This window comes from Erithacus rubecula (assembly GCF_903797595.1).
Source record: "Erithacus rubecula genome assembly, chromosome: 2".
Classification (NCBI taxonomy): Eukaryota; Metazoa; Chordata; class Aves; order Passeriformes; family Muscicapidae; genus Erithacus; species Erithacus rubecula.
Window position 1 is genome coordinate 87,162,401 of NC_136685.1, and position 14,237 is coordinate 87,176,637.

The 14,237-nt window shown below is 36.8% G+C and overlaps 1 protein-coding gene across 7 annotated transcripts in view; it reads right to left on the bottom strand.

Moving 5' to 3' along the window:
- Positions 1 to 218: 218 nt before the first annotated feature.
- Positions 219 to 14,237, bottom strand: part of BICRAL (BICRA like chromatin remodeling complex associated protein) — a 44,464-nt gene continuing 30,445 nt past the window's right edge. For all 7 annotated transcript variants that reach the window (XM_079297939.1, XM_079297935.1, XM_079297936.1 and 4 more), the window contains 8 exons: positions 11,530 to 13,233; positions 9,626 to 9,725; positions 8,327 to 8,424; positions 6,474 to 6,535; positions 6,219 to 6,364; positions 5,974 to 6,068; positions 4,690 to 4,792; positions 219 to 3,888 (listed from right to left, as the gene is read on the bottom strand). In XM_079297939.1, coding sequence (XP_079154065.1) covers positions 3,086 to 3,888; positions 4,690 to 4,792; positions 5,974 to 6,068; positions 6,219 to 6,364; positions 6,474 to 6,535; positions 8,327 to 8,424; positions 9,626 to 9,725; positions 11,530 to 13,233 — 3,111 coding nt within the window. In that variant the 3' untranslated portion in view covers positions 219 to 3,085. The remainder of the gene's footprint in view (positions 3,889 to 4,689; positions 4,793 to 5,973; positions 6,069 to 6,218; positions 6,365 to 6,473; positions 6,536 to 8,326; positions 8,425 to 9,625; positions 9,726 to 11,529; positions 13,234 to 14,237) is intronic.

Consider the following 14,237-nt stretch of genomic DNA (forward strand, 5'->3'; position numbering starts at 1 on the left):
AAAACTGAGACCAATCATCTTTTGGAAATGTAAATATTCAGCTTGGTTAAATCAAGACAATCACAGATAGACATTTTTTCCCAAATCTTTGGCTGTATTGCAATGGTTGTTTCAATTTGTAATCTCCAACTAAACATTTCCTATCCATGGATTAACAATATATTTACTGACTTGTGTCTTTTAACAGTATTTATCCAACATAACAAAATAAACTGCAATTTGTTATACTTTTTTTTTTTTACAAAACATTTTATAAATATTTTTACAAAATGTATACAAAGCAATTTCAAGTGAGACATACTTTACAAATGAAGGTATTTAAGCAAATAAAGTCCATACCACGCTGACAATAAGTGACACATCCTCTTTAAGTGAAGTCAGTCTGTAAGGCCTCCCTACTCTAACAGATAAATTATACCAAAATCTTCAAAATGAACATAGTTTTCTTAATTGCCAGTTTAAAATTCGTTTTAATATTAGGCAGTATTAAATAACATTGAAATCACAATGCTGATCCAGCAAAATAATGAAAACATGTTTAAAGTCATGCACATTCACAATACTTTGCTGGACTTGAGCCCATATGATTAATGAACTTCTTTTAAGCACCACAAAAATACAATTCTTTCATTTACTGCTTCACCACGTACCAGAATTCCTTTAGAATTGAATTCAAAGGAGTGAATGACAGAACATTAACAATCTAAGATCAATCTTACTAGGGTTGTTCAAGGGGTTCCTCTCATCAGCAGTTCAGAGAAATGGGTCTGACCAAATCAACCACGATTACTTTTAGCAATTTGTCATTTTTTACATGTCATTGTCCCCCCTTCCCAATGAGACCCAATAGAAGACACATACCCTGATACTTCAGTTATGTGCTTGCTGTAGAGAGGCTGGAAACCCCCATACCCATTTGAAGTGGTACAATAATGCAAGGGGACTGATGAATGTGCAACTTCACTTTTTTTTTCCTCAAAAAAAGAAACATTTAACTAGTTAACATACAGCTGTGTAACTTACTGTTCTCCTTCTTAAATAGTTCAGAATGGTTAAATTTCCAAAGAGATAAAATAAAATATGCATCAGGATACACAGCCATAAGAATATTATTAAATCTAAAAAGGCAATAGGTGAAGACTATCTTGTCAGTTTTGCCAATATGAAAACAACTAACTGCCTGAGAGTCTATTCTGTGGATACCCAACTAAAAATTTAAAACTGGCAATACTTATATTAATATTTCATAGAACACTTGGGAATGTTGGGTTTTTACAAACACGTACTTTTAAATTGGCACAATTTCTTTAAATGGCAATTAGTAACATACAAAACCAGTACTTCCATTCACGTAGAAGGGGAAATGAGTTTTAAGGAAGTTCATCTTTCTCTCATTGCTTTCTAGATTTGGTTTCCTTTAGTGGTCTGACAGTGGACTGTAGCTCAATACTGAGTTGCACTGTAATGTTCTACTATCCCAAGGGTCTAATTCTGCTTCCTTCCATGCCATTCAGAAGGACTGAATTACACACCAACAAAACCTTTTGGTTCCTCTCCTGGCAATCTGACTGACAACCACAGCTTGTCACAATGAGCCTCTTACATCATGAAAATCATAATCAGCAAGTCTGGGAAATGGCTGGTAACATTTCTGAGAAATGGTGGAGAAGTTCTGGGGGAGAACATGAGCATACCTTAGAAACCACAAAAGCTGTATCCTCCTGAGCAGACATATGTACTACACACACGTGACGAACGTCAGCGCGCTTATGTGCACAAAAGCACTCATGACCAAAGTAAACTAGAACAAAGCAGCATGGGCAGCAAAAAAAAAAAAAGTCATAGATTAAAATAAATAAATAAAATAATAAGATTCTATCTCAACAACATGACAGCAAGCCAAATACAAACCATGCAATGGTTTCACTTGGCTTTACAATATGAATTAATAATTACATATTTTTTGATATGTTTAAACAATGGGATTGCTGATCAACTTTGGTCTGTACATATCTTGATAATTATGACTGCTACGGTGGATGATTTAACATTCTCTGACAGCAAAAAGCAAAAAAAGAAATAAAAAATAAACACTGGCCTTTAAATTTAATCAGAGTAAGGCTAACATCCTCTTAAAATATAAGCTACAAATACAGTTTTCAAATAAAAGTGCTTTTGACACTTGGTCTAAAAAAAAAAAAACCAAACAACAAATTAAAAATTAAAAAAAAAACCCAAAAACATTTATACCACTTCAGAAAGACTCAAGGCTGACTACATCCAATTATAAAATGCAAAATCTTTTCCTCAAGAGATAACATATATGTACTATATATATAAATTCATGGCTCTATCATGGCCTCATCCTGTACACTTTGCTATTTACTGGCTTCCATTCTACCTTCCTTAGTCAAGCATTTATTATTCCATATCATGCCACTGTGACTAAGATCATATAATATCATCCCACAGACTAAAGTTACCCACTACAAATATATCAAGTACTAGTTTCTGCTCAGAAAGCAATAGAAAAGCACTTAAAGTTTAAATTATGAAGCCTTGTAAACACACTGATGATTTCCTTCCAACTTAAGAATCCTAGAATTCAGATTCATTAACAAAGCAAATAATCACTTCTGAATAGAGGTACAGTGGGTTTTCCAGAAAAACTAAAATTTTGATGATTTGTGGAAGAGAAGGGTAGGGGAGAATTGTTGCTTCCATCACTCTTTAAAAACATTTCCTCAATAAATATATCCTTTCAAATGACTGTGATTGTCAGTATATTATACCGTATTATATAGGGCCTAACAATCTGCAACCCTGTTACGTTGCAGTACTGCTCAATTATCAAAAGCACTATCATAATAATACTTGAAACAGTAAGGCCCTAACAGACTGCATTCTAACAAGGATTAACTTTACTTGGATATCTCACTGTAACCACAATGAGTATTGCTCTCAAACACAGAACAGAATCTAGTTTAGATAGGTTAACCTTAAATGCATGTCAGGCTGTACTTGTGGTGTCATTCACATTTGCTTCTGCTAAGAGAAACATAACTTGTCCATGGTACTGTAACTATTAACACTCTAAGATACTATTTACAGCTGCTTCTAAAATAGAGTCAGTTTCTACAACACTTTCACTGTGGTCTGGAATAAATTTTTCCAGGCAGTTCTCTTGTGAAGCGATAGGTGAAAAATTAGGGAACTCTAAATCAACCGAGCCACTACTTGCTGCCTCATTTTGTGGCTGCCTCCCAGCTTTTTTCAGTTCCAAGATGTTTTTAAACGTAGTTTCTAAACTCTTACTGAGCAGTAAGTCTTGCTGGGGTTCACCAGAGCCTTTCCTGTTATCAGGATGCAAAACTTCATTCTTTGGAGAGCTCCTCAGAGTTTTGTCTTGAAGTGAATTATTACACGTTACCTTTGAGAAAGGCTGAATTGTGTTCCTCGATATTTTATTGTGTGTTCCTTGACTGCCTCTTGACACAACTTTTGACAAGTCTTCAGAACTCAAAGAATTCTCAGTGGACTTGGTAAGATCTTTCCCACTCATCCTTTCTTCAGAAAGGGCCACGTATTGGCTCTCAGAAGAACAATTAGCTTTTTCAAATTTTAAAGCTTTAGTGAGGCTCTCAGATTTTTTAGAGGAAGCTTTTCCTTCTTGTGGTGTCAGAATGTTGTTAGGCACTAGAGGAAGTTTACTGTGATTTGTGGACTCTGCTGAGCTGGATTTTGGTCGGTCTCTGGCTTGGGTTTTGGTAGTCTGACTTCGAGAAGGTAATGTTTTGCTAGATTGATGGTCACTTTTGCTGGACTGTGCTTCTTCAGCTGTTTTCTCAAATTGTTTGGCAGAACAACAAAAATCGGCCTGATAACCATCTGAAAATTAAGTAGCAACATTTTACTAAAATTATCTACACATCCAAATAACTGATACTCCAACACAGTTCCTGAGTATTGAAATTCAAATAACATCCACAGCTTACAGATCTGGGTCTTTAAGAGATGTCCATATGCTTAAGTGTTCTGCTGTGTACAGTGCAGGAGATTAGCATTAAATTAATCAGCACACTGCTCACGTATGTGCACTGTAAAACCAGATTAAGGGCACTTCCCAGCATTCTAAATATGCAAATATGGTCTCTGGAGATTAATAAATTCTACAACACAACCTGTGAGTATCTTTTAAAATATGCAGATGATGCAGAACCTCTAAACAAATCGTAGCTGTAGTCTTACACAAATAATGCGTTTCCAGGTGCTATGTTTAACAATATCCCAGTTAAAAATGCTGCCATTTAAACAGCCATGACACTCCAAGAGCAACACTTCATTAAGATGAACAAGAGTATCCATGCTTCTAACAGTGCTGCTCTTTCTGGCTGCAAGCAAACTCAGAGATTCTTCCCTGCTAGAATGGAGGCACTGCAGGAGTCATGACTGCTGTCAAAAGAAACTCAAACATTTTTCTGCCAAACACATAAAATATTTTTTCCCCACAAGTAACTGCTTCAACCCTACAGTGTCTCTGGATTGTTGGATTCTGGGGTTATAAAAAGTTATCTTGCAAATGTTTATTCAGTACTTAAATAACTGGAATCCATAGCAATCACTGCCTCACTGTGGCCACAACCATTTTTCAACACTCTACATTTAATTTAGAAGTTAAGCATTACTTACCAGGATCCACAAGTGCAAGACGCTTATCCCGGGTCAGAGATGCTCTTTCCTCCTGGTTGAACATCCTATCAATCATAACCATTTCTGCAGAGGGATTTATCCGCTGGAGGGAAAGGAAAAAAACAGTCTCTGTAGTGACTCATGTTGGTACCAAATCAAAATATTGACAGCTTAGTTAATTTTCAGAGAAAAAGAAACTTCTTTTATTATATATTTGCAAAGAACACTCACAATTCAACAGCTGACTCTGACCCAACTACTACTGAAACTCAGTCATGGAATATTATTTACATTGTACTGAAAATTTTATTTGGGAAAGACTTTAAAACAGGGAATTGCTATTCCAGTTTTATCAATTGTATTTTTCCACAACTGAGTAAGCATAGTCTGTATATCACAATTTTTCTTTTACTTTGTACACTATCCTTCTCTTTCAGGGGATCAACCAGCAAAAACGTTGAATTGGGACCACCCTATCATCATCCTTGCACTTCTCTCCCATTCTTTTAGCTAGCTGGTGAAAAGCTGCATTTTGCTACAATGTCTTCAAGCCAGCTAGATCCATCCATCACAGAAAACATTCACTGCACTAGGCTGTAACACAGGCAACTGGCTTCAAACTTGAATGCCATGTGAAATAAATCTTTCAAAATTACTAAATGGGATTTGTTATACAACATATTAGATGCTAAAAAAATCTCAACCTCCATCCTCTCTTTGCACCTGCAAATACTTGCAAATATTTAATGGCTAGGACCTTTTACAATGCAACTGCTAGCTTTAAAACCATATTAATTCTAACAGTTATGTATTGCTGTCTCTAAATATCTAAATGTCTATTATGCTCTAATTCAAAACTTCTCCAGGCTTGAAAACTAGCATGTCTAAAGTCACAACAGCATTTCCTGGTCCTTTTAAAATACATTCTTAAAGCAACTTTGTCAGCTCTACTTTACTCATACCTGGGATTGTGAAAGCACTTAAATCAGAAGCACTTCTGATGAAGCTGCACCTGGCTTTTATGGACAAAGATTTTCTAAACCATAATATGATTTGGCTGCAATTATAATATGGCTGGAGGCCTCTGAATGGACAACATCAACATTATTTCAGGTTCCATGAACCATAGAAATACACAGAAATCACCCTCCTGACTATCACAGTCTATACAGTGTAAGAGCAAAGCAGAAGCAGAGAACAGAAGTTCATGTGCCTGTTCTATAAATATTTTTTTTAATTCAATCCCATGCCATAAACAGAGTGTACCTGGGTTCTACACCTTACCATTGCATCTTCTATAAGCAAACATCTGTATTTGTTCAGCATAGCCTGTGTCCTCTTCAGAAGCTGTGTAGCTACAGATTCAAATTCATTGTCCACTAGAAAGACAAAGGACACCTTCAAACACTGTTCTTCAATAACCTGCACAAATTTTAAAATGCTCCTTTTCTTATTGCTCTAATTCACATTGAGAATTCTCCCAATATGCTGATTACAAACTTACTGCCAAATTTTAAAAAGAAAATTACCTTTTCTTAAATCTTCTTCTGTTGGCAGCGATCCCTGGCACACATGGTATGAAAGGAGTCTCTGAACTGCATCATTTAATGATCTGAACCGACTTTTATCTGGTGTCACAGCATGTACCTGATCCTTCTGTAATTGCTGCAGAATACTACAAAAAAAATAATGATAGGTATTTAACATACTGTACAGAGTTTTTACATTGACAAAAGTAAAAATTAAGGTTTCTGCAACAAAATTATAATGAAACGGTGACTTACAAAGCTCCTTTAGTTAACTGTTTAGCAGCAGGCCTTTTCTGTCCAACTAAATGACCATCCACCTAAGTTCAAAATAAAAGACAAATTACAATATATCCCCTCATTGGCAAAGCCTAAGTTTCAGGATTTGTTTCTCTCAATTAGGTACATCACCAGCACTAACTGTAACCACCACATAAGTATAAACACTTTCAACTATCTCTATTCTCACAAGGCACTGTATCCACAAAATAAAGAAGTGACATAAACCAAAGGTCTGAAATGTTGTTTGTAGACTAATTCCACTGTTGTGCCTTATAAGTATTTCACTAAGAAAGAGATGATCAAATTTAACAGGTGCAAAGAAGGAAAGATACAACTAAAAAAACTTTTACAAATCTGCTCATACAAACTGTCTGCATTTCTCAAAAGATATCATTTTGCCTGATGTGATTAGAGTATCCGTGAGGAAAGCAGGCTAAGGTTGTGCACTTAAATTTTCAAAAGCCACCGTGGTTGGGGGGGTAATAGAAGTCATTCTAGGGATTCTATTTCAGTGTCAATGCTACAGACAGGCCTGTCAGGTAGAGATCAAATTCATTTTCTCCTTTACTTAGACATTTGATGAAATCAAGATTTTTCCTGGTAAGACTCTAAGACCTCAGGTTCTCTGAGGGGGTAAAAACTCATGGCAGGCACACTGGAATATTTGCCTCAAAAAGCCTCCAGCTTCAGAGCATAAAAAGTAGTTACCACCAAGCAGAATAAAATCTGATCAAGTATTACACAACCAGGCTGACCTCCTAACTGAGCACTACTGTACCTTCTGCTCTACATGTACACCAATAAGACATGGAAAAACATTCCTGTCCTACTGCACTGACAAATACATTTACAAACAAAAATTCTAAGTCAGATCCTCTCCAAAAATACCCATCCTGGACAGTGTTTTTGTACATACTTGCACTACGTGGGAGAACTTTTGATGGTAAAGAAAGAGGACTGCAGTCAAAAATAAAACAGAAAAAAAAAACAGGTGGAACTTTTCTACTTCTCACAAACCACTTTCTCCCAATCAGCTAGACAACAGTAGAGTTTGGAAGAAATAATGAGAAAAGACCGTCAAACTTTTGGCCAACTCCCAATTGCTATGGGATACAAAATTATCTTCAGGGAACAGTACAATCAGACTCTACTTACTGAATTGAATCTCAAAGCAGAATTCAATGTATCAATTTGCAAAACAACCAACATTTATTTTGTCAAAACAGAATTTGTTCAGATGGAGGGAGTTCATATACTCTACAAAAAGCCTACAATGATTCCTTACTTGTAAGCTCACTACCTCCCCTCACCCCAGTGGAGAAGAGAATTAGGAAAAAAGTAAACCTTGTGGGTTGGAAAGAACAGTTTAAAAACAAAATAAAATAATATAGTAATGATAGTTATTATAAAGTTGTAATGAAAAAGAGAAAAAGGGAGAATCAAACCCAGGAGAAACAAGTGATGCACAGTGCAATTGCTCAGCACCCTCTGACCAATGCCCACCCCATTCCCGAGCAGTGATCAGCAGCTCATAGGCAATTCCTACATTTATACACAGAACATGATGTTCCACAGTATGGGATATTCTCTGGCCAGTTTGGGCCAGCTGTCCTGGCTCTGCACCACCTCACTGGCACAGCATGGAGCACTGGAAAGGCCATGACTTGCAGACTAAGCATGGCTCAATAACTAAAACACTGGTGTGTTATCAATGTTATTCACATCCCAAATCCAAAACACAGCACTGTACCACCCACAAAGAAGAAAATTAACTCTATCCCAGACAAAACCATGACAGACAAGAAAACATAAATAGAAGTATTCTCTACCTGTATACTCTGCTGAACTGATGATGATCCTATCACTTTTTCTTGTGGCTGTGCTGTTCCTAGAGATTGTTGTATGATTTTTCCTCCAGAGTCCTGTCCTATTAAAAAAAAAGTTTAAAAGATTCTTGTCACCATAAGCAAGAGGAGAATAATTGTGTGTACCTATCCTGATAATTTTACTTGAGTTTTTAGGAAAGATAAAAGCACTAGTGCAACTATCCTGTGGAGAAACCAGCTCATAAAAATTAAACAGGATTGATATTTTGCCCTGAAAACCACAAATATCCTGAGGTATAAATCACATCCTACCATGGTATTGCAAAATAAGAAGAATTTAAAGTATTTTAAGTTTAGTGTCCCAACAATTTACCTAAAATCAAACAGCAAATTTTATCAAGCTTTTAGTACTAACCCTCCCTCAAGTGTATTACATAAATTTTTCTAGATCTCTTTGAAGTACTTAGACAGCAAGCATATTTTTTCCCCTAGATGTTTTTAGATAGACAGACTTCTTCCAATTGCCTTGCTTCATAATCCAAACATCAGTCATGCTATGTTACAACTGGAACAAGTAAGAATTTGTGATTTTTTCTCCCAAAGACACTGAGCAGATTTAACAGAATTGCCTGGACAGCTTATACCTAACAGTACACAAAGGAAAGAAAAAGCAAGGCAGAGTACAGGACCTTATTCAAAAGGTACTTAGGTACAAAGAGAACAGGAAGGTTACTGCATTTTTCTGCCTTGAATGTACTGGTTTTGCTCTTTCAGTAGCACAGTGCTGCTTGAAAAGCTGCTATTTTGCCATGAACAATGCATGAACTATTCTAACTGAAAGTGACACATTCAAGAACAAAGTGAGTGATGACAGCCTGCACATAACCTTGTAATACCTATTTCTCTTCCCTCTGTAACTGAAGCAGCCACCATTCTAGAAGTTTCATGGAATTTTAGCAGATGTCTGTATTTTGAAAATTTCTTGTTTCTACTTTAATAAGTTGAAAAAAAAAAAAAAAAGAAAAATTAAATAATGTACAATTTTGCATTTTGTAGAGGGGAGAACTAACTGCTAATTTTGAAGATTCAACTTTTTTCTCTAGAAAATGAAGTGCCATGGTTGGGAAAAATCAAAGCACACATTCAATACTGAAAAAATATAGCTTGAATTCTTCTAAAAATAAGATTCCAACAACCTTTAGAATCCTATGAGCATCAATGCAAGTCTGACACACTGAAGAAGAACGAATCTCTGTTGCTGGAGAAAATTAAGAAAATTATGTTAAAAAGACCTTAGTTGACCTGATAGTGTGTTGCTCAGAAGACTTGTTAGCTGAGGCTGTCTCAAATTGTCCTGTGTCTTCGATGCAGAAACTGGTGATGTCTGGTTCACAGCCTTTTTCTGTGCCACATACATAAAATAAAAAACAAATTTTTAAAAAATCACAGTGAAATCTTTACTGAAAGCTTTAAGAAAAATAACGAAAAGGCACCTAAAATTAATCTGTGTATACTTTAACCTCAAACTAATCAGCAGTGAAATTTCACACATCTCAATCCCTCCAAGTTCAAGAATTTTATAAAGTAATTCAGAGAGGAACAGAAATTACACTAACAGCACAAATATATACCAGTTGCATTCTCTAAGACCCCTGATTTCCCACTACAAGTGGCCCTCAGAAAACTCAGCTTTTCAGAGTTTCCAAATTGCAAGATGACAACGCTGTTTTCCCAGCAAAAAATACCCACAGAAGAACAAACCCTCCCACTGCTTAGCAACTAAATGATACATGGTTTAGTATAAAGTACAATGTTTAAAATGCAAATACAAACAAAATAAAAAGATTTTTGCAAATAGTGGCATTTGCTCTATGTAAGTTCCCCATTTACAGCTCTGAAATTTCAGCATGAAAACAAAATGATCTTTTACAACAATAAGAAATACTCTGCTTTTATAACTGCTGAACCTCACTGACCCAGCACACAATCTGCAAACAGGAAGATGCAGATACACAAAGAGAAAGTCAGACCAGCTCAAATTACTCATCTGCAAATAAAATGTTACAACCTGCACCAGAAGTCTCAGCAAAGTCTACAAATGTGTTACTACAACATGTTCATCCTAATTTTATAAATACACATTATTTCCTAAGACATTATTTCACTGCAGATTTGGTGTTTGGTTAAAAAAAATCCATCAGACCTTTGGAAAAAGAGAAATATCTAAGCAAAGAAATAAAAGACAAAATGAGAAAGATCTAATTAGTGCAAATGCATTCTGAGAGAGTGACCACTATTATAAAGTTAAAAAAAAAAGATGTAAAAAAAAAAAAACCATAAAAAATAATTGAAGGACAGAAATTGAATAGCTTATTGTGAATTGTGTGAAAAGTCACTGAGTCACTGAGTTAAAATTGGCAGCTCACTCTGAAACTTCATGAATTTTTTTCTTTTAAAATTTTTGATTATTTTTAAATTCACTTATGAAAACAGAAAAATTTGAGTTGAGTATATACTGCAAGTGTATCTATTGAACAAAATAAACCACATCAAAACCTAAAAGCAAATTCATATTATTTTTTAAACTACTACCTTGACTTCTTAGATGTTAGAATTTTTTTTGTTATGCTTTTACCAACTGCTTTAAAAGGGATTTATTTTTAAGGATTCTAGGAAACATTTGCACAATTGTCTTTGCATCAAATTTGAAAGCTTCTAACAGCTCCAGGCATACACAACAAAAGTGCCAATGTGATAAATACCAAAAGGAAGCCCAAGAAACCTTTTCATCTCTAATTTCAATAAGTCAAACCTTGCAAATGCATTGGTTTTAGTGAGGTCAAAAGACTTTTAAGTGCTAAAAATGAACCTGAGGCCTTTATGGTAAGGTTTACAGGAGACCTCAAAATTGTATAAACTTACAATGCCCGTTCCTTTAAACAGGAGCAGAAATAGATCAATGCTAAGCACCTTTGAAAACAGTATTATAAATCACCAACAAAATCTCTGGAATTAATCAAAATGACAGTATTGTTCACTCAGTGACAGATTTAGAAAATACCAAGTGAAATGAAGACTCTGGGTTACAGTAATTTTCAGCAGTTCTACAGTATTTGTAAGAATACAACCCAGCAAAATTAACATTTGAGTATTTTTGCACAGCTCAGAAGCCTTTCTTGGGCTCCATTCTCAAGCAGCTTTCATACCTGACCAAAGGCAAACTGCTGCTGTGTTACTCCCACAGAGGTGTGGCTGAAGGTGCTGACAGCCTTGGAGGAGGACGCTGGAAGACGATGCGATGCACTGACGGCAGCCTGAGCTCTGCTCTGGCCCAGCTGATCACCTGCAAAGCTCCCTCCCGACGCCACAGACTGCACTGATGCTCCCAGGCTGGCGTGCACTGAGCCAGAAGAACTTGCAGCAGCAAATCTGTTAGAAGCTGACATATTTGAGACTGTGGACTGCCCAGGTGACATGGTGGTAAAACTCGATCTGCCTTGAGAAACGTTAGTTTGGCTGGGTGACAAATGCAACACGGTTGGTGACGCCTGCTGCAGTGGCACCTGTCCACCAACAATTTGGGAAGTTCCATGATTTACTATAACTTGGTTTCCAGGAGCTGTGAATGTCTGGCCTGAAACAAGCTGAACAGCTGTGTTCTGATTATTCAGCATCTGTCCTGAATACGACTGGTTGGCTCTTAGCATGTTTGTAGAGTTCCTGTTGAGCATTACATGCTCAGCAGACACTTGGCCAGGAACCAGCTGGGAAGGCTGAGTCTGAAGAAGTTGTCCATTTATGGCCTGGACATGATGAACTGAATTAGAATTAACAGACAAACTTGTAGGTATGAGAAACTGGTTTTGAGGTGCAGGAGGCTGTCCCATAGGAGAATGGATAACAATACTACCTCCAGCATTACTAACTGTCTGAGGTGTAACTGATTTTCTTGTATTTTGTTGCTGATTAACAATATTAACAGACATATGAGGACCAACTACTGAACTTTGAGGTGAGTTTGCAGAAGCAAATGGAATTCCTTGCTGTACATGATGTTGCTGTATTCCCAAGTTATTCACATTGTAAGCAGTCTGCTGACCCATCTGAATAGGCTTTGGTTGGATATTAATAGGAACTTTGTTAGAGTTTGGTGCCAAACCCCTTTGAATGATGATATTATGGACAGGCAATGAAGTCTGAAAATTTGTGCTGTTAAATGGAACAGTTACAGGTTGTGCTACTGGACTTGAACTTGAGTTACTGAACAACGAGTTCCCATTTGGAGTTTGTCTATGAACCAAGAGGCCACTGCTCATGTTTGCAGGTGTTTGCTGACCATTGCCTTTCAGTATGATCTGAGATCCATCGAGGTTATTGATGGTCATCATGGAAGGTTGATTACTAAATGAACCAATCAGCTGTATCTGCCCAGAACCACTAATCTGGCTGCTATTAGACAAGTGCTGGCCAGGAACACTAATTCCAACGTGTTGCATAAAGCCATGTTGCACACCAACTGTATTGCTTGCAAAAGATGCTCCAACAGGTTGCTGTACCACTTGAGTAACTCCTATAGGTTGCAACGTCTGACCTGAGTAATTAGAAACATTAGAAGCCTGAGTAAAGGATGCTGATGAAGAAGGATGAAGCTGAGCTTGTGCAAACTGTTGGCTAGAACCTACACTGGCATCCAAATATGCCTCTTCTGCCAAAGTCTGTTCGGTAATATTGGCCTCCTGCAAGGACTTCTGAAGAATATCAAAAGGCTGATCCTCAGTAAGATCAGGTAAAGGAGAAGACACAAGTTCATCTTCAAGAAACTGAAGGCTACTGGACAGCTGCAGTCCATCACTGGGCCCCTCTCCAAGCTGACCACTTACACCTTTTACAGACGACTTAGGATCAGTGTTCTGAAATGCAAAACAAGAAATAAATCACTTTCAGAAATTCCAGTATCTGCTTTGTTTCCTCATTAGTTATTTTTTAATGCAAGCAAACTTTCTAGACAGAATTATACTCTTCCCATAGCATGTGCTGGGTGATGTTGACCCCATAGAGTGAGCCAGCACAAACAGGTCATGGATATCCTTCTCAACCCTCACACTGCTGGAGACACTTCTCTCCTTTCCCTTCTCAAATCTCTCAACACATAGCTCTTAGCTCTGCAGCTGCACTGTTTGAAGAGTACATGAAATGCTAAGTGCCATTTTCCCTTCCTCAAGCTGAGCACTCTACTGACAAAAGGATAAAAGAAAAGAGGAGGAAAAACACCTCCACTCTAATTCAGTTTGGGGCAAGGCTTCAGTAGCAACAGTAGAAGCAGAGAAAAGGCAAAAGAAAGCTTTCCTTTCACTGGCTTCTATCAAATGCGATTTGCCTCCAAAATCCTACTAGCATTTCTAGAATCACTTAGTGTAAACTAGTGACCATTTCAACAAGTTAAGGCATTATGCTAATTCCTTGTAAAAAAAATTAGAAACAAGGGAGTAAGAAAAAAGTGTCAGATCGTAGTTTATGCTCATAAAAAGATTACTGATAACATTGTAACTACTGCAAATATGAAATGGCACCTTTAATGAAAAAAATCCTTCAAATCCACATCCATTAAGACTATAAGGAAAATCAAAACCTATTTACTCTGGCCTACTGTCAATATCTTCCTAAAACCAAGTTCTGTCCAGAAACTCTACACAACACAAGCATCAGGCTTCTGCAGATAGAATTTTTAATTTAAATGCATGATAATACTCACGATAGCTTTGAGTTAGGCAAAGTACCCCTTTCTAAACTGCATGATCACATCTCAGCTATTCAGAAGCAACAACCAGTTTCTTTTTAGGTCAGGATAAATGGAAACTGTGGGTGTGCAATTATCAGTCACATTCTTACTCTAAGCCTTCACTCCTTGAGGGTC